Below are 22,169 nucleotides of genomic sequence, written 5' to 3' on the forward strand. Positions count from 1 at the left end.
ACTGTGCTTCCACTTTGCATTAATGCCACTTACAGTTGATTGTAAAATATCTAGGTGGGAAGAAATTTCACAAACTGACTTTCTGTAATGCCTAAGTGAGCTCTTTAGAATGACCCATTTTTTCAGAAATGTTTATAGACTGCATGGCTAAGTACTCAGTACTTGATTTTATATACTTGAATGAAAGCCCTAAATTCAAAGATTAAGAGGTGTGGGCCAATACTTTTGTCCATATACTGTGCATCAGCATTGCTCACAAGCTTAAAATAATGGTATGATGACATGAACTGTGAACGGTTCTGCATCAGCCATGCCTATCTGCAATGAATAATGAACAGTTTGTTTATTCTTTTTTCCTTTGTTCATGCTTTGATTGAGTTTGGCATCAGTTTGTTTTCTTTCCAATAAAGAAAGGATATGGCATGCGGCTGAAAAGTAGGCACAAAAAGTTTAGTTGAAACAGAAGAAGTAACACTTTGAGAGGGCACTGACAGACATTTATGAAGTGTAAATAAAGAAATGTATCCATTGGTAGATTTTGTATATGTTGTGCTCACTGTGGCAGTAGAACAGATGAACATTTCGTTTTATATGTTCTTGCTCACTTAAACATAGCATAGTGTAGCTGTACATTGTTTTGTGTCCTGCTGACATTGGCATCTGAACAACAAGGACACAACTGAGTGTATCCATACAGAAAGAAATGCAGCAAATATTGGCAGACATCTGTGATAATGGAGGGAGTGGAAGGCCATTCTATTCAATAGACCTTGAGCTTGTTTCAAATAGGTAGAGAGCAAACTATAAATTAAACCAGACCACAAGTCTGCAAGGTGATGAGAAAAGGGATGACAAGAAGGAAGAGAACAGTAGGGAGTCAGATGAGTGTGCAATAAAAGAAGCGATATACGAGTTTGAGCAATGAAGCTGCTCAGGGTCCAGACAACAGGCTGGTTGGGGGGTTGGGGGTTTTAATGCTTGGGGTGCTGTAAACAGATTATTACTAATCACTGATCCTGTTCTTTTCTGTTGTGGTTGGTTGCTACACCTCACACACCCTGTTCTACACACTGCTCATCACCTAACACGTCTTCATTATCAGCTTTTTGTCTGTGGTGTTGTAGGATGTTTCACTGATAATCTGATGGAACTGATGATCTTAGCACAAAACGAACCGGACAAAATGAAAATAAACAGCAGGTGGATGTGCTCCATGAATGTGTTTTAGCTGGTTCACAGTGATGATCACAGCTCTTCCTTTGATCTTTGTTGAACTAATTACACCCCAGTCCATCTGTACAGCTTCACCAGATGGTAACAGCGACACTTCAGCTGCTCCAAAGATGTCTGATGTTTTTAATGAAGGTTGGGGTGACATCAGTCCTTCCACTGTACATGTTTAGATATGATTTAGTCTCCATTTTCCCACTTTAGTGTCATTTAGTCTATGTTAAAGAAAATCTTCTCTCATTTTTTATCATTTCAACCAATCATCCCCTTCCTTATTTGAATATACTCTATGTTTTGTTAAAGATTGTCCTGAAGCTTTTTCAAACACACACAAACAGAGTCAGGATCCACAATGGCTGAGATTAGATTATATAACATTATCATGTCACTGGCACAGCTACAAGTTTAGATTTCTATTAGCAGCATGAGCACAGCACTAACCAAGAGCCATTTTCTCAGATGTCCAGCTCATAATAAATATCAATTTACATACATAATCTCATCCGTTTATGGATGTTAGCTATGTTGCCATATTAGCCATATCACGGGTTGTAATCCATGCTGCCGTGTTGTGGTACCATAACCCGAAACAAACACACACTGACATACAACTGGTGTGCCTATGTGTGCATAATGAGGATTGGCTGAGCTAAATAAAGACTCTTACGGTAATCCACGAGTTCTAAGAATGAACTGCGAGGCCTCACACTGTGTATTTCTCTGCACCACAGTGTCTCAGTGTGCGTTTTCTACCCTACATCTTAGTCTGAGGAATGAGTTTTACAGTTACACAACAAAATCGTGCACCAGCCCGAATATTCTAGATAATGGTAAGCAGAACACATCTGCTTACTGTGCTACATGTGTAGATTTATAATGCTATCAATAATACTTTAGGCGGTTGTTCATTGGAAATATATAGCACATAAATTTCAGACCTAGCATATACAGCTAGCTAAACATTACAATTTCTATGGTAAATAAAAGTTAAATAAGGAGCTTTTAATGTGACCAGTATCTCATATGGGACCTCACTGCACCACTTAGCAGAATGTTTTAATCAGCTAACATTTTGGGAAACATCTAACTTGCTAACAGAAGGTACCATGGATTCCCGACCTGACCGAGTCCTTTTTTCTCTTTTTTTGTTGTTATTGTATTTCTTGTTCTTGTTTTTTTTATTGAGGACTGTACTACTCCACAATGAAGCTCAGAATTTTATGGACAATCGTGTTTTTTATCACATTTTTTACGGCATCTGTGTCCGGAGAGCGCGTGGAGGTCCGACCGCCAATTGTTTACAGCAGGGATCAGCTGTTAGCCCTCGGGGCCTCCGCTGTTCTGCCTACCGCCAAGCGAGCCAACATCCCCCAATAGGTGAGGAGGAAGAGACGCGGCACTCGGGGCGGGATTGGGCGTCGCAGTAAGGTTAGGAGGTACCGGCCAGCGATTCCATCTGTTATTATGAGGAACGTGAGATCGCTCCCCAAAAAAATGGATGAACTGGCGGCTCTAACCCGACATTAGAGGAGCTACAGGGAATGCAGCGTGATGTGCTTCACAGAGTCGTGGCTAACCACACTAACTCTGGACTCACACATAAACATAGATGGTTTCCATCTGGTCCGGGCAGACATAAAAAAGAAAAGTGGTAAGAAGAGAGGAGGGGGTTTGGCTGTGTTTGTGAACGATAGATGGTGTAACTCTGGTCATTTATCTATCAAAGAGACGCTAGGCTGTAAGGACATTGAGCTGCTAGCGGTTAGCATGAGACCGCACTATTTACCGCGAGAGTTTACACACGTCATTATGATAGCTGTGTATGTCCCGCCCTCTGCTAACGCTGCAGCAGCCTGTGAGATCCTGCACACTGTAACCAGCAGACTCCAAGCACAGCATCCTCAGGCCCTTTTCCTGATCTCTGGGGACTTTAATCACATCTCCCCATTCTCCACTCTCCCCGCCTTCACCCAGTATGTCACCTACCACACCAGAGACAATAAAACATTGGACTTATTGTATGCTAACACCAAGGAGACATACAGCTCATCACCTCTCCCTCCCCTGGGGGGCTCAGATCACAACCTGGTTCATCTCCAGCCTGTGTATAAACCTTTAGTACACAGAGAACCAGTTGTGAAATGCACAGTTAGGAAATGGTTGGCAGAGACTGAAGAGGCCCTGAGGGACTGTTTCCATTCTACTGTATGGGACAACCTCTGCAGCCCTTTGGAGGATGACCTCAACAGCATCACAGACCGCATTACGGATTACATGAACTTCTGTGTGGACAACACCATACCCATCATAAAGGTACGGTGTTTTTCTAACAACAAGCCATGGATAAATCCTGAAATAAAGGCTCTCCTCAAGGAGAAGAAGAGTCTTCTCCGGTACCCATACCAAAGACCTCCCATCCCAAGGACCTCAGCAGCTACAGGCCGGTAGCCCTAACATCACATCTGATGAAGACCCTCGAGAGGTTGGTTCTAAACCATCTGCGCCCCCTGGTGAGGTCTTCATCTGCTGCAGTTTGCTTACCAGCCTGGCATCGGGGTGGAGGACACCATCATCTACCTCCTGCACCGAGCTCTGACTCACCTGGAGAAGCCTGAAAGCACTGTGAGGATCATGTTCTTTGATTTCTCTAGTGCTTTCAACACCATCCAGCCACGACTTCTGAGAGACAAGCTGGAGCTATTGGGAGTGGACCACCACTCTGGACTACCTCACAGAACGCCCACAGTATGTGATGTCACAGGGCTGTGTCTCTGATACGCTGGTCTGCAGTACGGGGGCCCCACAGAGAACTGTGCTGGCACCGTTCCTCTTCACCCTCTACACTGCAGACTTCTCCATCAACTCCCCATGCTACCACCTACAGAAGTTCTCTGACGACTCTGCCATAGTCGGCCTCATCACAGGTGAGGATGACTCAGAGTACAGACAGTGGACTGGACTTTGTGGACTGGTGCCAGCAGAACCACCTGCTGATCAATGCCAGGAAAACCAAGGAGTTGGTGGTGGATTTCCGGAGATGCAGACCCACCACACTGACACCGGTGAACATCCGGGGAGTGGACATTGAGATAGTGGACTCGTATAGGTACCTGGGTGTTCACCTGAATAATAAGCTAGACTGGAGCCACGACACTGATACTCTTTACAGGAAGGGTCAGAGCAGACTCTACCTGCTGAGGCGGCTGAGGTCATTTGGAGTCCAGGGAGCGCTTTTAAAGACCTTCTATGACTCTGTGGTGGCATCTGTCATTTTTTACAGTGTTGTATGTTGGAGCAGTAGTTTATTGGCAGCTGAGAAGAAGAGGTTGGATAAACTCATTAGGAAGGCCAGCTCTGTTCTGGGATGCACCCTGGACCCAGTGCAGGTGGTGGGAGACAGAAGGACTCTGGCCAAAATAACATCTCTGATGGACAGAGTCTCCCACCCAATGCATGTAAATGTTACTGAACTGCAGAGCTCCTTCAGTGACAGACTGCTGCATCCTCGATGCATGAAGGAGCGTTTCTGCAGGTCCTTCCTTCCTACAGCTGTCAGACTGTACAATCAGAACTGCTCCCAACAAACATAGATGTTTACATCAGCGCTGTAACTTGGCACTATTTTATCAACCGATTCACACTATAACCACGGTTTGCCTCTGATCTGTATTAAATTTTATTTAATTTAATAAAGGTACAGTACTCTGTTTTTGGTAACCATTGTCATTGATGTAAATATGTAAAAATTGTGTATGTTTCTGTTCTGTGTCTTGTGTACTGTTTGTTTGTATATGTGTCTTTCTTGCTGCTGTTACACCCAAATTTCCCCTTGTGGGACAATTAAAGGATTATTCTATTCTATTCTACCAGTACTCTAGTGTTTATATGTGAAATACAGTGCATGGATAAAGATATTTGATGGTTAGCACAGGTTAGCATAAGTTCTCAAAACAGGGGAAAACTTTCTAGCCTTGCTTTATCTAAATACATCAAAATTAGCCAAAGCTAGTAAATTCATCTCACGCTGACAACAGGAAATTAGGAAGTTAGTGCTCCCACACCACACACTCCCTACAGCAAGTAGCTCCATTTGTTTGAGTTGGCAGAATTTTTATGCAGATGCAGACCCAAAAGGAAGTTGTGTCTCTTCCCTTTGGGTCTGCATCAAACCAGGGATCTTTCACTTATAATCCACTACACCATAAAGCCTCTTCCATGTTACTCTGCAATCTGAAAATAGCAATATTCCACTTTCAATATATACAGTGTTTCTTTAAAACACTGTTTAGAAACTTAATCTAACTAAACAGACTGTGAAGAATTAAAAAAATAGGACATTACAGTATGTTGAAGTTGTCAAATATGTAAGTTAGTATATTGTACTGTCTGCTTAAGTTAGCATGCTAATTAGCTAGCACCAGGTGACGGAAAAGCAATGTTGTCCGGAGAGGATTTTTTTTTTTTTACAGTCTGTGATTCTTTACTCTTTTTAATCATGCTGAATGAAAGACAGTCAATGAAAAAAACATAAACTCAATGATGTCTGATGTCTTAGCAGTTTGGTTTCTTCCTGCATTTATACTTCCTCACACATGCTTTAGATGCCCCCTCCCAGAGTCACTGACAATAGGCAATACCAAGGACTGGCCCACACAGCATATAAGTGAGGTCATATCATTAATCCAGCAACCCCTTCCACTTATGAATTGCATCTTTAAATCGAGGAGATGTAAAATGTTAGTTTGTGAAGTTTATAGATGCCAGTGGGCACGTGTTCTACATCTGGAAAAAGCCAGGCTGACTCAGGTACTAAACTACTGACTGAATAATCTAAAGCTCGTATGACATAGTTCTAGATCAGGTAAGAACACTGGGACACTCTTCATAACAGCAATTTTATACCAATTTGACATTTAAAAAACGGACAATCAGTGCCTGTGGTGATGAGAAAACGCTACTCTTTCATTGACCTTGGGTGGATACATTAACTCTGTACATGCCCTCCATTGTTTCTTTCACTATGTTTGCCATAACCATGCATGACTAGACAAACCAGAAATACAAAATTCAATGCAGTGTGTCATTTAACCCCAGCCCGTTTCATAATAAAATCAAACACAGACATCTAAGTCAAAAGACAAGGCGATTTTTGCTCCAAAGGAAAAGCACATAACATTTTGAGCTTTTAGTTTGTAGTTTATTCATGGGTGGAAAGGCACCTGTATGTTCTTACTAATCCATATTTACACACCTGCTTCTTCTAAGGCTACTTATTATGTTGCTGAAGACAATCAAATCAGTAATTTGTTCTCATAAAAGTGGACCATGTCACTAAAAAGGTCAGACAGTTAACTGTACTGAAAGACCAAAACAAATGTCTCAGTTTAATAGCTACACATCCATTGTGATTTCCTCTGCAGTCTAGTGATGACAGGCATGTCATTTCCACTCTTTCTTCTCAGAGTCCCCTTCTGTCATTACACTGCCCCCTGACACTATTAATCTGTTCCCTTGGCAACTGCACTGCACAACCACCGCTACACATGCATGTCAAGCATTGAATAACCCTAATAATTACCAAGCAATAACTAAAACCTGTAGTTGCATAATATATTTAATATTATTAATCAAAAACACTGAAAGCTAGCTAATTAGAAATGTTTTGATCATTAAAAATTACCCTAGTGAGCCTTTAGTTGTTTATTAGATTTTTTTTGCTATGTGTGGTTCTTCATAGGTCTTCATAGTGAAAATGTGTTTTACTGTTTTGAGGTGAGGAATTTCCTCCAGCCAAGACTGCAGCAGAGGCACAGTGGCCTACATACCAGAGGTCTGTTGAACAGGGATAGCTGAGTAGGTAAAGTGGTCGCCCCATGATTGGAAGGTCGGCGGTTCGAATCCACTTAACGGCTACCCTGAGGTACCCCTGAGCAAGGTACCGTCCCTACACACTGCTCCCCGGGCGCCTGCTTAGTGGGCTGCCCACTGCTTCACTGAGTGAATGGGTCAAATGCAGAGAAAAACAAGTAATTTCCCCATGGGGATCAATAAAGTATCCATTATCATTATTATTATTAACTGCCCTGTTGAATTACCCTAGAAATAGACCCAGTATAACCTATTTGATTATGGAAATAAAAGACACATGTTTATGTTATAGCTTACTAAATGAAAATATATAGAGAAATCTCTACATGTCTGCAGCAGTTTTATGTCCTTGGACAAAAAGGCTACAACACGTCCACACATGCACATGTCCAAATCAGCACCACTGAAAGCTAGAAACACTGAAACTATCACATGGAGCAGCAGAGAATGAGGAAACAATGCTCTCTGGTGTAGTCTAGCTTTTGCATTGTCACCTTTGGCTTTGTAAATTATGCAAGACAGCCATTGGCTGATTTTTAAATTATTCAGCAGGGGAGTGGATCACAAGATATAAAGTCCTAGCAGAAGACACAGGACCAGACTAGACCTGACCACACACACACACAACCTTGGAAAACACACAGGCAGACATACAAGAAAAAGAGCCAATCAAACTATCCAGAGCAGTGCCACTGCTTTGGGTTGACTCAGTGTTTGTGGTAATGATGATTTGTGGAGGTGGCTCCTGCTGTCATCTGTAGATGTGTCAATGAAGCTGTGAGGTTTGTAATTTAATTCAGCTGTGACTTTATTGGTCTTAAATGGCTCCACTCTAACCCAGTTAGTGCACAGGCTCCTGTACGCTGCACCACCTCGGTTACAGTCGGTTTCAGCATGGAGTAAAAGAAAGTGGCCTTGAAACAGCAGGGGAAGGGAAACTTAAATGGGTCTGTCAATCTACCTTAAAATCATACATGTTTCTCCTTCCCAATCTCTCCTTCTTTCTCCCTGGGTGTCCACCATCTTCGCTGGACACAAAGGGTCAACAGAGGGGGTCATCACCATGGCTACTATATCCTGCAGCACACCCATTTAAGTAAACGGAACGAACAAGCCCATAATGCTGGCATGGTCTGCGTGTGTGGCTGTGTAATATGTAAGGCCTAGGACCTATAAAGCTACAGTCAGTGCAGTGAGGATGAGGGCCACACTTACATTCCAGGTGCTTTTTCTTGGGCGCCATCACTTCGTGAGTGGTGGCTTTGCAGACAGCCCGGGCCATATCCGATCCCGTTAGCTGGTACTGCGCAGCGGCAATGCGATCCGTGAGCGTTTGCCCCGACATTTTCTCCTAGTTGTTTCGACCTCCTCAGGAATTTATTTCACCACAGGACGGTGAGGGGGAGGGGGGAAAAATACGAATACAACCCAGCTTCTTCCCTGCGGTTCACTGAGATGAGTGCGTCCCTCTCCCAGATAATATAGGCCTGCGACCTTATGTGTGGGAGGGGGTGGGGGGAAAGCAGAGAAAATGAGCTGGATAAATGTTATTTTCGCAGTAAATCGTGTGGTCACGTTGTTAATATTCGCCGTTGCATGAGTAGACTTACGCAAGGTTGTGAATTCCCGGCGGCTCGTTCTGTTATAGGCTCCGAGCGTTCAGTTCAGCACCTTGGAGAGCTAAAGCCACTCGGTTATGTAACAAGCTGGCGACGAAAGCTATTTTCTCAACCCGGTGAAATTTATTCCAGCAATGGAATAGACTCGTCTAATCGTAGAACAGTGTTTCTGAAAAATAAGGTATATAAATCAGCGCTGCATAAGTCGGTCAAATGTCCCTGTTGGGGGGAACACCGGTTTTAGCTCCCTTTCCCTCCTTCGTTGTTGCATTAAAAAAAAAAGCTTTTGAATAAACGAAGAACCCGCAGTGCAAAGCAGGTCGTCAGATTGCGGCTTTTCTTTCCTCTTTGATCCGTCAGTCTCGGCTCGGAAATGCCGTTTCAGGCTGTGGTCCTTTCCTCAGATAGAAAATTGCGCACCGCTTCCCGTCGCCAACACTGCGCAGCGCAAGAGGCTCGGGAACAGGAAAAGCGAGGAGGGAATTTCCTTTTCCCCTTCCCCCTGTGGTTTGTTTATTTATTTGACCTGTCTACAAGTCCATCCAGACTCTCCTCTCGGCAGCTTCTCGGACAGCGTTGGGTGACACACGTCGCATCACCACGTCTCTTAAAGGGGTGTGAGCATGGGGGGGTCACAGTACAGAAATCGCTATCAATTTGCGCCAAAGGGTTAATACACCAGCGTCATGGTGGCATACTAGCTGCTGCATGTGGGCTGTATCCCACCGGGGCTGCTCGTAGATCACGCGGAGTGACAGATGATGAAGGTGAAACAATTCCTGCTCTAAGCAGGCTCCTTTTAAATATGTGATCGGCAGAGGTATTTTTAATCACACGTTAAACCACAAAAAACTACTGATCACAATATTTTTTTGTTTTGTATTTGGGAACATCACGTATTTTGTATTCAGAGCAGATGATATTGGGGATGTATGCCATATGGTGAGTTAGCGTATTTGCTTGTAGCTCAACTCTGCCAGAGAGCTCGATAATCACGATGCATTCTGGGTAGACCCGGCCATGTTGTTGTTCACGTAAAACCAAAGTTAGTCATTTATGCTGCTATTATGAGCCCTTGGCTTATCTGATATTGTGAATCTTGTTTATGTTCTTGTTATTTAGGCTAGGTTTTTTAATTTAATTATTAACAAGATAATTATTTTTAAAAAAAAGATGGACACCGGCCTGTAGCCAGATTTGGGCTTATCCAGGTTAACTTCAAGGTTGACCCTGGATTCACTTCTTGCCAGGCTAAATTGCCATGGTGACTTACGCTGCCGAACTAGTGATCAGTAGGTGTGAAACTACACACATACATATATTTAAATATAATATGAGTAAAAGGTTTGGACACACCTAATTATTTAATGTTTTTTCTATATTTTGATGACTATTACAGTGTAGATTTTCACTTAAAGCATATGGAATTATGCAGAAACAAAAAAGTGTGAAATAACTCAAAACATGTTTTAGATCTTCAAAATAACCACTCTTTGCTTTGATTACTGCTTTGCACACTCTTGGCATTCTCTTAATGAGCTTCATGGGGTCGTCACCTGGAATGGTTTTATATAGTTGTGAGTAGACATATACACACTTATTCAAACTATACATTTTAACGCATGTCATAAATTATGTTTATATATATCGTTTATATTCATATTTATGTCAGTATTTTTAGCTTATCTAAGTTTTATTGCACTGTGTGAAGAAGTATTGCCTTCATTTTGTTATGCTTGCATAATGACAATAAAGTCTAGACTCTTGAAACTTTTAACTCACACAGTTGACATTTTTTTCCTGCTTTCATATAGGCTAAACTTTATTAGTTCAGCAACTCTTTCCCCTTTCTTACAGGCCAAACCATTTCAAGTACACAGACATTCATAAAATGCTTTCAAAACCACACAGATGTACAGTGCTTACCCACCCATAATGCTGATTTAAATGTAGAAGCTGGGTTACTAGCATTCTTTACTATAAGATCAACACAGAATGCAACATTTTCTCAACAAAACATTTGTGGGACTCAGTCAGGCAACCAGTGAGGCTTGGCTCTGTGATTCATGCAGAAAAACATTTTTTGGATCTTTGGCCCTGCAAAGACACTTTGCATAGTTTCTTTTTACTTGGTATTTTTAATGCTGCAGGTTTACATATTTCTTTTCTTTTCCAGTTTATAATTTTACATCTTATAGCACCACATACATCTTTATTAGGCAAAAGGTTTTACTTGGAATTTTAATATTGCAGTGTCATAATGCCCTTACGTTTCTACACTATAGTTACACTAAACTGTACAGTGAATCTTTCAGAATTAGAGTAATTCATTCGTTAAATTGTTTTTCATGTATTTTATTATGGTACAGTGTTTCATTACAGCACTTCATGTTTTGGTGCAGCAGCAAGTGGAAGGGCTTGTGGTGATGCCAGTCAGAGGGAGTCGCAGAGACTTCTGTGTGTCTGAGGTGTAAAATCCTACCCAGATTTCATTGTCGCATTTCAAAAGCTGGCTTTCCGGAAACAAAGGAATAAAGATTTTGCTTTCGCAGCTGTCCTGCAGCCTGTATCCATGAAAGAGATGTCTGATATGAAGTGTACGGGAGGTGCCCAGTCAGGGCACTATAATGCATGACGTCGGCGACGTCACGATCCAGTGCTCTGCAGAGCTCTAAATAGAACCCTCAGTTGTATCACTTCTGTATTTTAATTTTGTTTTGCTTCTGTGTTGTTTTACTTTTGTTTTTGTTGTCTTTCTCATTGTGAAAATGAGCTGGGGAAAAAAATACAATAATTAGGAAAATAAAATGTACCGACAGTAAAGTATAAAAAAGAAACAAAAAAAAACGCTCGACTCTGGCTGAGCATGCGCTGTGTATTCGCAACACGTGACGTACGCGGAAATGAAGCCACGTCTCCCGTGAGAAGGGAGAAGGAGGAACCTAGATCCAGGAAGCTTTTCACTGACTGCACTGTAGTGGAGATACTTCAGAAAACACAACAGTAAGTAAATTAAAATTAAGCGAATCTGCTGCACAGCGCAACCTTTGGTTTAAACACAACGCGTTTATTGTAGTCTCTTTGTTTATATGGCTTGAGACGATTTTATGTAACTTATTTTACTTGGGAGAAGCACGTAACTTTCTTTGCCATTCATTTGTTGTGCTTCATTTTATTGAGCTTTATACTTTGCCCTCATTAAGTGCTGTCAGTGTTTAGTCCAGTCGCCGTGTTTTTAATCTATTAAATATGGTTAAATATGATAAACAGCATTTTAATAAAGTAAGGATTTCCAGACAAGGGCTTGGGCATGTGACCTCAAATCAAAATCACGACTAATTAAAACATTTTACCCAAATTACGATTAGCGAACCATTATTTATAGTAATAACCTTCATGGTTTGCTAGGCTTGTTTTGCAAATATGTTCAAACAGTAAAGCTGGGACACACACACACACATAACATATAAAGGTGGTATTACCTTTGCTAGAGCCAAAATTGTATTTATTTATTTATCCTTTTACTAAACTGCCTTCAAGTAAACAAACAGGCATTGCTGTCAAACATGTTCATCAAATATTCCAGCCAGCAAAGAAAAACAGAATATAAACAAATAAATGAAGTACCTTAAATTAACTCATTCCAAGTATTTCTGTTTTAAAGCATTCCTCTTTTCCAATCATTTTATACACTGAAGATAAATTGCATAATTTTTAAATGCAGAAAAACTTGGAATAAACAAAACTACACTTATAAATATAAAACTTTCCAATAATCAAAAGGCTTACACACCGAAATTCCACCTTGGCTCTTTATAGAAACCCGAAACTTAATCATATCATATTCTAACACAGGAAATGCTTTTTTTTTTCTACGACAACCATTAATGAACAGTGTCTATGTAACTTAATTAACAGCATGATAATCAGAAAACTTGAAACTTAACTAACTTTTAATTACATCAACATTAATGTTATTCCTCCAGCTTTTTGTAAAAGATATGCCAGGATACTAAACCATAATGTTAATTTTTTACAAATGCTCCAACCATTTTAACATAGTACTTAGTACATGAGTTACTTCAAGCTCGATGACATTCATACCTCTCGTTTCTACCGATTTTACAACATTGCTTTTCTGAATAAGATGTTCTTTATTACTCCAATGAATTTGGTTTTATAGTTCTGTTTAATACAGCTAAAGTGTATGCTGGATTTACTAATCTGGCAGTGCAAACTTCTGTAAAAGGAATTCTTTTTTTCTTCACAAAAAATGTGAAGAACCTTTTTAGCAAAGGTTCCCTGAAAAATGTAATTCTCTGAAACCTTCAGAGAGGCTTCAGGAACCTCCAGGGAACACTACCTGAGGAGTTACCCAGAAATTATTTTGTGAAAACTATTGTTTAGAGGGAGCACACCCTGAAGATTCCCTCTAGGACTTTATGAAAAAGAGTCTTGAGAGAAGATGCGTAGAGTGTTTCCTACAAATTTAGTGTTTGCAATTTTCTTTTTTTTAGGAATGTTCTCTGAGGGTTTGTTTTGTAAAACCTTCATTTAACCATCATAAAACTTTCATTCAAAATTAATTTGTGAAACTTTAAAGACAAACTTCAAAGGGAACGTTCTTTAATAACAAAGACTTGTACAAAATTCTCCAAAGAACATTTTTCGAGAATTCCTTATTTAAAAACAATATCAGGGAACTTTTAGGGAACTTCAGAACTCCTCTAAATAGTCCATTGTTTGTTAAAGAGTTTATTTTAAAAATTATCTGTTAATAAACAGATAATCATTTTTTTTGATAAGTGTTATGGTATGCATCGGTAGCTTGAATCCCCTGCTTTTATTGCATAATAATAACTGTACATGTTATAATTCAAGTAAGGTTAACATGGCGGGGCTTTTAAGGAAGATCTTAACACTTTCTCTGCCACTGATGCTTTTCTGATATGTTTCAGCAATGGCCGAATTTCAAGAAATATCAAAGCTGTCCGCTTTGCACCCGAAGCCCGCAGGGCTTGTTTTGCAGTATGGTACTTCTGGCTTCAGGACCAACGCCAAACAGCTGGACCACATCATGTTCAGGATGGGTCTGTTGGCCACAGTGCGCTCCAAAAAGACCAAAGCAACCATCGGTGTCATGGTCACTGCATCGCACAACCCAGAGGTTAGAGGGATTCATAAGCGCAAATAGCTATGGTTTATTTTCATCATAAATTACAACTTCAGCCCATTCCTGTTTGTCTCATCATGTCTGTACTTGTGTAGGAAGACAACGGTGTGAAGCTCGTTGACCCGATGGGCGAGATGGTGACACAGGACTGGGAGGAGCATGCCACCCAGCTGGCCAATGCAGATCAGGAAGACTTGCTCACTGCTCTGAAGAACATTATAGAAAAGGAGGCCATTAACATGAGCCAGGAGGCTAATGTGTTTGTGGGAAAAGATACTAGGTATAATGTCTTACTACAAACAAATAAATCAAAAACTGATCAAATATAAACCTGTGTGTATGAGTAGAATAGCTTCTTTACAGTCGTGTCCTCTGCCTGTAGGAGCAGCAGTGCCAGCCTTTCACAAGCAGTACTGGATGGAGTTTCTGCTCTTGGTGGTCACAGCAAAGGTAAGAGAAGTGGATACCTAAAAGATATTCCTGTGATTGGCTGCCCCTCAGCTGGGTTGCATTAAAATATATGCTTTGCAATGTATTAGTTTCCTTCTTTGCTTGGCTTTTTTGTTTTTGTTTTTGTTCTTTTATTGTTGGTTCTTCTTCTGGCTCCTTATCTGCCTTTTTATCCTTTCCATCTGTCCTTTCAGACTATGGTTTGGTGACCACCCCTCAGCTTCACTACATGGTCTGCTGTCAAAACACGCAGGGTAAATATGGAGAGGCCACAGTGGAAGGATACTACACTAAATTCTGCCAAGCTTTCATTCAGCTCACCAAGAATGTAAGAAGCAGAAGTGTGTCGTGTGTTATTTTGCGCTTGCATTCAGTCACTCTTTGTTTGTTTGTGTCAACGTGTTTTATGATACATTCATTCATCCAGGAACTACTCCTTTCTTTCTCTCCTCCATGGTTTTCTTTCCATTAGACGTCCAACCGTACGGATGACCAGAAGCACCTCTGCCTGGATGGCGCTAATGGCATTGGGGCTCTGAAGGTACGTGAGATGGAGAGTCACCTGAAGAAAGAGCTACAAATTTCTCTTAATAATGATGGCAGCAAAGGAAGGCTGAACCACCAGTGCGGAGCCGACTATGTGAAGGTGCAGCAAAAACCCCCAACAGGTGCGCATAGGGCCAGTTAAATTACTTGAATGTACTGTAATCGTTTTAATATGCGAGACCTGTCTTGCATTCTCACATGAAGGCATTAAGATTAACCCAGGAGAGCGATGCTGTTCCTTTGATGGCGACGCCGATCGAATAGTTTATTACTACACAGACTCTGAAGGAACATTTCACCTGCTGGATGGAGACAAGATGGCTACCCTCATCAGCACTTTTCTCAAAGAGCTGCTCACACAGGTATACTCTAAAAAAAAAAAAATCATGTAAATGACATACGGGCACGCGCTTACCAAGAATCGCTGTTCTTTGTATTTTTTCTCCCTTGGAATGCACAGGCTGGACTAGACTTGAAGATAGCAGTAGTGCAAACTGCTTATGCTAATGGAAGTTCAACACACTATCTGGAGAACACAATGAAGGTGACAAAAAAAATTCCACAGAGAATTCAGGTGTTTTATTTAGTATTTATATGGAGAGGACGGTTCTCACAGATTTATTTGACAATTAGGTCTTAGTGAGGTGTACGAAGACTGGAGTGAAGCATCTTCACCATGTAGCCCAGGAGTTTGATGTCGGTGTGTACTTTGAGGCCAATGGCCACGGAACAGTGAGTACACACATATGCACACATATTTAAATGCACTGAAAATCACCTGTAAGGCTAAAAATCAGAAGTAATGTGTCATCCTGCGTTTGTTTGTGTTTGGATCAGGTGTTGTTCAGCAAGGCAGCTGAAGAGAAAATCCAGCAGCTGGCTGAGGACACAAACGTCAACGACGAGAGGAAGAAAGCAGCTCTCCTGCTGCGAAACACGATCAACGTCATCAACCAGGCACGCTCACGCTGACATCAATGTTGAACTGAGCTCATGCAGACAATGGAGCTCTGTTGTTAACGTTGATATTTTCTTTTAAAGACTGTAGGAGATGCCATTTCTGACATGCTGCTGATTGAAGCCATACTGGCCATCAAAGGAATGACTATCCAGCAGTGGGACACCATCTATACCGACCTGCCAAATAGGCAACTTAAAGTCAAGGTGCTCATATTGTATAGTTATGTATTATATCCAGGATATAAAGTGTGACTGATAGAAAGAAATACGCACTTTACATTTAATTTATTCCATAGTATGATACAGCAGTGCCGAACCAAACTAAGGAGGCTTTTATTTTTTTAGATAAACGTTTGTCTACTATAACCCTGCACATAGCCAGTTAGAGATAGTGGCTCCTGAGGGTGATCTTTTTTCTTTTTCTTTTTTTGTGTAGGTGGCGGACCGCAGGGTGATAGACACAACAGACGCAGAGAGGCGGGCGGTGACCCCAGCAGGCCTGCAGGAGGCCATCGACAATTTAGTGAAGAAATACAGACAGGCTCGCTCCTTCGTGAGGCCCTCTGGCACAGAGGATGTGGTGAGAGTATATGCAGAGGCAGACACGCAGGTGAGAAATCTATTTTCCAAGTTTTCTCTGTTATTGATTCTCAAGCCAGTGTTACTGAGGTTAAAAAATATCTGGAAGGGAAGGGTTTTGTGAATAATACTCTGGCTCTCTGTGTTGTTTCAGGAGAGTGCTGACGCCCTGGCACATGAAGTCAGCCTTGCAGTGTATCGCCTTGCTGGAGGAGTTGGGGATGAACCCAAACCATTGCATTAGAACCACAATCACACAAACACACCATATTGATCGATCAGAATTACAGAATTGCTGATCATTATTTTATTTTTTATTTTTTTAAAGTCAGGTGATACCAAATGATTTTATATTGTCCTTATTTTCTTTGTATTTCTGTCACTCTGATGATGGGGTACACATGAGGGGAATTAATAAAGGTTGGGGGAATTGTGTGTGTGTATATAAAATTTAAACAGTCAAACAGCTGGTTTTAATGTGGGTGGTCATTTCACTTGGTCCCAGATATTTGTGAACAGTTATTTTAAATAATTCCCTTAATTTTCATTAAATCATGTAAGTTTACATAATGACTGTTGAATCGGCTTTGCTGCTATTATTTGAATTAAATAATGGAAAAAAGGAGAGTGGGGTTTTTTTTAATTACAGTGAAGTAACACTGATAGAATTCTATGATTGAATTGACAACCACAACTATTTTTGCTTGCTGTTTATTTTTCTTACTTTCAGTGACATGCTCATGTCACACAGGAGGGTTAGATAAGCAGAGGCTGAGAGCGAGATAGGACCAGGCAGAGCGGAGTGATGACGGCACACCAGATGTACTCAAAAAGAATCACAGAGCTGGGGGTTTATTCTTCATCTGTGTCATCGGCTGCTCCGGAAATGACGATGGTGCACTCCTGTGTGTCACTTTCGTAAATGTCCTCATCTGTCTTAACTGTTCTGGGAAAGGGGAGATCAGACAGAATAATATGATTACTGTGTAGTCACTAGAGATCTGGCTGAAAATGTTACAGGTTTTATGTGTCATGCATTCCGTGCCAAAGTCATCCTCTACCTGATGAGGACCGTCTTTCTCTTGGACATCACTGTTGCCTGCTTCTCTAAGTTACCATCAGCCTGGATGTCTGATGAGGCTGCTGCTATTCGGCCAGCACCTGCAGCTCTCTCAGTGCTGTTACCGCTTGTATCACTCAAAGATCCACCCAGCTTTGAAGGTGCTGAGAGAGCACATTTGCTATCACTGGAAGGAAGTTGCAAGCCTCCAGTCAAGGAAAGGTTTTGGACCATGGTGCCCAATCGGCTGTCTTCCCCCTCAATCAGTTTTCTAACACACAAACATACGAAAAAAGAAAGGAAAACTGATGACAATTTGAACCAAAGTTTTACCGGTTTACATCCATCTGATCTGTTGCCCGATTTTCTTTCCACATCTTGTGTAATTTTGCATACCTCCACCTTTTCTTCCTGTTTTCCTTCTTGACAGCCACCCTTCCACTAAGGCCATTTCTAATGAGGCTTCATTTATCAGTTGTAAATGAATGATTAATAGCTCAGTGTTAAGTGGTTTACCAAATAAGGACAGGTACAAGAACTGGACTGAAAATTAGTGAAAAAGGGTGGCAATGTCCAAAGAAAAACATTGAAAACCTTCAAAAAGCCTTGAGAAAATTAGAAGGGAAATCTGTTTCTTTGGAAGCAAACTGTAAAGAAAAAAAGGAGTGTCTCAAGACTTTTGCATAATACTATTTATTTTCTACTTGATGTAAAAGCCACACACCCACATCTGTGTGTGTGCACATTAACAGTTTAAGTGTTCTAAGTGCTTAAAACCTATTGTAATGCTTGTTCACCTGTAGGTGGCGATCTCAATCTCCAGAGCCATCTTGACATTCAGGAGGTTCTGATATTCTCGCAGCAGCAGAGCAGTCTTTTCCTTGCTCACCTTCAAATGCACTTTAATTCCCTCAATGTGCTCCTGTTGAAATTACATCAGAGGTGTATGTTTTTTGTTGTGATCAGGCCATAGGATGACAAAAAATATCTCTATAAGTCAGTCAGTTAGTTACCTCTAAGCCCTTCTCTTCATTCTTATATTTCTCCAATCTGTGACGGATCTCGGCCTCCAAATACTCATTCCTTGTCTTCAGTACCTCCAGTTCATGTTCTTTGTCTAGGATCTAATTGTGCATATGTACACTGAGTATCCAGAAAAGTTGCAGAATGAACCACAAGAAGAACAGAAAGTAACACTCACATTCTTCCTATAGGCAGCAATTTCCTCTCTCATACTTCGGACTTTTTGAATATGTTCACTGGAGGTGTTATCAAGATCCTGAAACTTGGTTCTATACCAGGTCTCCATTTCCTGGACAACACAGAATGAGATGCAAAGAGATCTAGAGACTAATTCTCCAGAGTCGGGGCATACTTCAGCTTCATCAATGCCACTTACCTCCAGGTTTTTGGCAGCAATGCTGTCGTACTGAGACTGAATCTGTTTTAGGGCAGGGGAAAGGTCTGGGAGGCCAAACATAAAGTCAGATTCAGAGGATGCTGAAGAGATGTGCAGGATCAACTCCTCAATTTCCTTTCAGTAGAACAAAAACAAACACGGGTGGGGGACAGTTAAATGAGCTAGGAACATTTTCAAATCTACCACTCTGCCCCACAGATAAATCAGAACTTGTCTGTTTGACTTCCTCTGAAGTTTTCACACCAAATAGATAACTGCAATATTTATGGTCTTACTCACTCTGTCCATCAACACGAGCTGGATTTGACAATAACCAGCAAATTTACAGCCCGTTAAACCACTGATGGGGAATATGAATGACGTGCCAACCACGAGGCAGCTATGTGTTACCTCTTTGTGAACTCTCTGCAGGAAGGAGAGTTGAACCTCCAGATTTTCCAGCTGCCTCTCCAGCGCAATCCGGGCTGAGGTTGCTTCGTCCACATTCTGAGAAGAACAGAAACAACAGGGATATAAATGTAATTTATTTTCACAAGCAGCTGCTAAGTGTCTTTATTCAAAGTTACAAATTGACTTTTCATTGTGTCATACCGGGCGTAGAGCCTCAATCTCATACTCTGACTTCTTCCTGGTCTCCAGGGCTTCATTATATCTTGCCTTCAGCGTGTCCAACTGGCCCAACATTGCCGCCTTGGCTGCCAAAGACAGATCCTGTACAGGCCACAGATACAACTGTCAAACTCCTGTAGAATCAAAAAACAGTGCTACCCCTCTGCGCTAGCGCTACCCAATGTGGGAAAAGAGGTAAAGGAGGAAAACAGGACACAGTTGCAAACCATTTGACAATACACAAAAAAACAAGAACATGAAAAAGAACCGCATCATTTATGTGCAACAAAATATTACAAATACACACACACACATAAAATTTTAACACTTTGGCCAGCTTATCCCAGCAGGGTACTTATTTTCCACACCAGAGTTTCTGCAAAAAGAAAGAAAAAAAACAAAGAAAAAAGAGAGACTGTGGAATCATGACAGCACAAGAACAAGCTCTAAGTACAAGATTGATAGAGGCTGGTGATTTTTTTTTGTTTGTTTGTTTGTTTTTGTTTTTTGCCTGTCCCGTTTGGTTCTTTAGCCATCAGAATTGTTGTCTGAAGGCCTTGCCGTATTGGTCCATTTGATCGACCTCTGCTATTATTATTTATTTTATTTTCAGTTGTTACAGACGGGATAGACATGGCTGGGGGACAGGAAAGGGAGAAAGAAAAGGAGAGAGGGGGAGGGAAAGAAAAACAGAGGGGAAGAGGGACAGTAAGAAGGGGCACTTATAAAGAAACAATCTCCTGGATCACCTGTTGAGAGAGAAAAAAAGAGAGCAACATAATAAACACAACACCATCGCAATAATGTAGCTTAGTGTAAATAACAGTAAATACTAAATATTGAATGTTGTAGTGCAGCACGCAGAACCGGCAGCGCACAATGTCCTTTGAGGTAGCAGTCAACAAAGGTGTAGTTTGTGTCTGTGAGCAGTGAACACCCGTGTGTGCACCTGTGCGTACACCTGTGTGGATGAGCGTGCTTGTATTCAAAAGGTTTGCCCATGTAACAATCTGCTAGAGGGTGTGGGGAGCCATAGCCCCGTCCCCCAGGACGACAACAACACTCCATCAATATTTTACTGCTGAGGGGTAAGAACTGAACAAATAAGGGAGTGAAATAATGCAGTGGTGACTACAATAAGGACCCACACCAGCTCTCTCAGTTTGCCACTTAAAAAGTCACTTGACTCTCTCTCTCACCCTTTGCTCTCTCATTTTCTCTGCGTCCCTGTTCACTTCCTTCAGCTGAGACTCGTAGAGTTTCCTAAGCCCAGATGATCTGTCATAGCTGCTTCTCAGGGCCTCAATCTCAGCCTCCAGCTGCTTGTTTTTTGACTCCAGTGTTCTCACCTAAAGCAAGGAGCATGAGAAACAGGTTAAAAGTAAAAAAAAACCCAAAAAAACCCCCAAAATGTACAATGTGCTTCATCTTAAAAGGTTATGAAGCACTATGTGTAATATTAACTTTTATGTTCTTGTTCATTTCTGAATAAGAAAAACAGACAACAGAGCAGACCTGTGTGTATGTGTTTCAGGTTTTATTATAAACACAGAAGCAGAATATGGTTGGACTGCAGATTACTTTTTCGATATACACTGTCAGACGGTCATTGAGGATGACCATCTCCTGCCTTTCGTGGGTACGAGTCAGCATAAAGGCCCGGTTCTCCTCTGCAGCCACATCCAGGTCCAGTTCCAGCTCACCATCCTTAGACACACCAAAGCACAGAGCTCCCATACTTGTACTGCTTTAGGAAAGGAAGAGAAAACTTTTTTCTGATTGATGTTAGTATTTTTTGTTTCACACTTCTTTAAAAAGACAAATCTGAACACAACTAACATAAATAACCAATAAATACATTTTTACACGTTACCCACCTGGTCAGTCGAGCCTTGTTACTGAGGGCCATGCGCCCCCTTGTCTCACCACTCCGGGTGAAGCTTGCTGACCGATGCCGGGTCTCCTTCCGGGTGGGAGATGGACTGGAAGCCCGCAGCTGGCAGGCAGAGCTGGCTGCCAAAGTGCCCTCGAAATGACGGCGGTATGAAGACATCCTCTCTGGACTGCGGCTCATCCTGGCAGACTTCACTTATGGAGCTGAACACTGGAAACCGGACGCTTACTTTGTCTCACAGTCTGTGCTGGGGTCTTATATTCTCCTCAGCCCTTCCCTCAGCACCTAAAGAGGAATGTAGAACCTCCCCAACCAAAGGGTGCATGTCCCTACAAATATCTGTCAAGCTTACGCCAAATAATTTATTAGACCTATGGACTGCTGAAAGAATATTACTGACAATAATGACAGAATTTTCTGCTGAACTACTTTTAAAGCCTCCTTTAAAGCAACGTGTATATGCAGTGCACTGAAATCTGAATTTAGAGCCCATATTATTCTCAGCAATATACCAGTCACACATTTTGGTGGATAAAAACTTCCAGACAGAAGGACAGACTTACGACGACTGACATGTGTTTCTTACTTACTCACTGTTTCTTAGTGTTGTCTTGTGTCTGGTGATTTTTGTTTTACTTGTACAGTGCAATGTTAATAGAATCAGGCTAGCTTGAATATAAAATATCAAAATGTTACTGCATCATGTTACTGTATTACTGTAAATGGTAACTGTATCATTAACACAATGATATTGACTGGAC

The 22,169-nt window shown here is 41.4% G+C and overlaps 3 protein-coding genes across 6 annotated transcripts in view; 1 reads left to right on the top strand and 2 right to left on the bottom strand.

Moving 5' to 3' along the window:
* The window catches only part of LOC113037617 (clathrin coat assembly protein AP180), a 30,629-nt gene extending 21,303 nt beyond the window's left edge, over positions 1-9,326 (bottom strand). The window contains exons 1-2 of the mRNA XM_026194880.2: positions 8,709-9,326; positions 8,314-8,592 (exon numbers count right to left, since the gene is read on the bottom strand). Of these exons, the coding sequence (XP_026050665.2) occupies positions 8,314-8,443 (130 nt within the window). The 5' untranslated portion in view covers positions 8,444-8,592; positions 8,709-9,326. The remainder of the gene's footprint in view (positions 1-8,313; positions 8,593-8,708) is intronic.
* Positions 9,327-11,579: 2,253 nt separating this feature from the next.
* Positions 11,580-16,990, top strand: pgm3 (phosphoglucomutase 3). Its single transcript, XM_026143324.2, has 13 exons — positions 11,580-11,720; positions 13,676-13,884; positions 13,986-14,170; positions 14,273-14,340; positions 14,535-14,668; positions 14,813-15,008; positions 15,091-15,248; positions 15,347-15,430; positions 15,520-15,618; positions 15,724-15,843; positions 15,928-16,050; positions 16,283-16,456; positions 16,580-16,990. The coding sequence occupies exons 2-13, from the start codon at positions 13,678-13,680 to the stop codon at positions 16,667-16,669; spliced, it is 1,638 nt and encodes a 545-aa protein (XP_025999109.1). The 5' UTR covers positions 11,580-11,720; positions 13,676-13,677; the 3' UTR covers positions 16,670-16,990.
* Positions 16,991-17,122: 132 nt separating this feature from the next.
* ngs (notochord granular surface) lies at positions 17,123-21,845 on the bottom strand. Of its 4 annotated transcripts, none has more exons than XM_080289917.1 (11): positions 21,392-21,845; positions 21,096-21,258; positions 20,714-20,863; positions 19,497-19,616; positions 19,296-19,391; positions 18,885-19,019; positions 18,687-18,797; positions 18,499-18,609; positions 18,283-18,407; positions 17,487-17,756; positions 17,123-17,366 (listed from the first exon to the last, which is right to left on the bottom strand). In XM_080289917.1, exons 1-11 carry the CDS (start codon positions 21,586-21,588, stop codon positions 17,363-17,365), a joined length of 1,482 nt encoding a protein of 493 aa, XP_080146043.1. In that variant the 5' UTR covers positions 21,589-21,845; the 3' UTR covers positions 17,123-17,362. The 4 variants fall into 4 exon arrangements, with proteins under 4 accessions (XP_080146043.1, XP_025999111.2, XP_025999112.2 ...); XM_026143326.2 differs by having other exon boundaries at positions 17,123-17,371; XM_026143327.2 differs by having other exon boundaries at positions 21,096-21,261.
* Between the last annotated feature and the right edge of the window lie 324 nt (positions 21,846-22,169).

Source organism: Astatotilapia calliptera, chromosome 15, assembly GCF_964374335.1.
Source record: "Astatotilapia calliptera chromosome 15, fAstCal68.1, whole genome shotgun sequence".
NCBI classification, from domain to species: Eukaryota; Metazoa; Chordata; class Actinopteri; order Cichliformes; family Cichlidae; genus Astatotilapia; species Astatotilapia calliptera.

Coding starts and splice junctions, on each gene's coding strand:
- pgm3 (XM_026143324.2), top strand. CDS start 13,678: ATGGCCGAATTTCAAGAAATATCAAAGCTGTCCGCTTTGCACCCGAAG. Junction 14,669..14,812: donor TCATTCAGCTCACCAAGAAT/GTAAGAAGCAGA, acceptor TCTTTCCATTAG/ACGTCCAACCGTACGGATGA. Junction 16,457..16,579: donor ATGCAGAGGCAGACACGCAG/GTGAGAAATCTA, acceptor GTGTTGTTTCAG/GAGAGTGCTGACGCCCTGGC.
- ngs (XM_026143325.2), bottom strand. CDS start 21,588: ATGAGCCGCAGTCCAGAGAGGATGTCTTCATACCGCCGTCATTTCGAG. Junction 18,408..18,498: donor ATGAAGAGAAGGGCTTAGAG/GTAACTAACTGA, acceptor TAATTTCAACAG/GAGCACATTGAGGGAATTAA. Junction 17,372..17,486: donor AGAAAGACGGTCCTCATCAG/GTAGAGGATGAC, acceptor CCCCTTTCCCAG/AACAGTTAAGACAGATGAGG.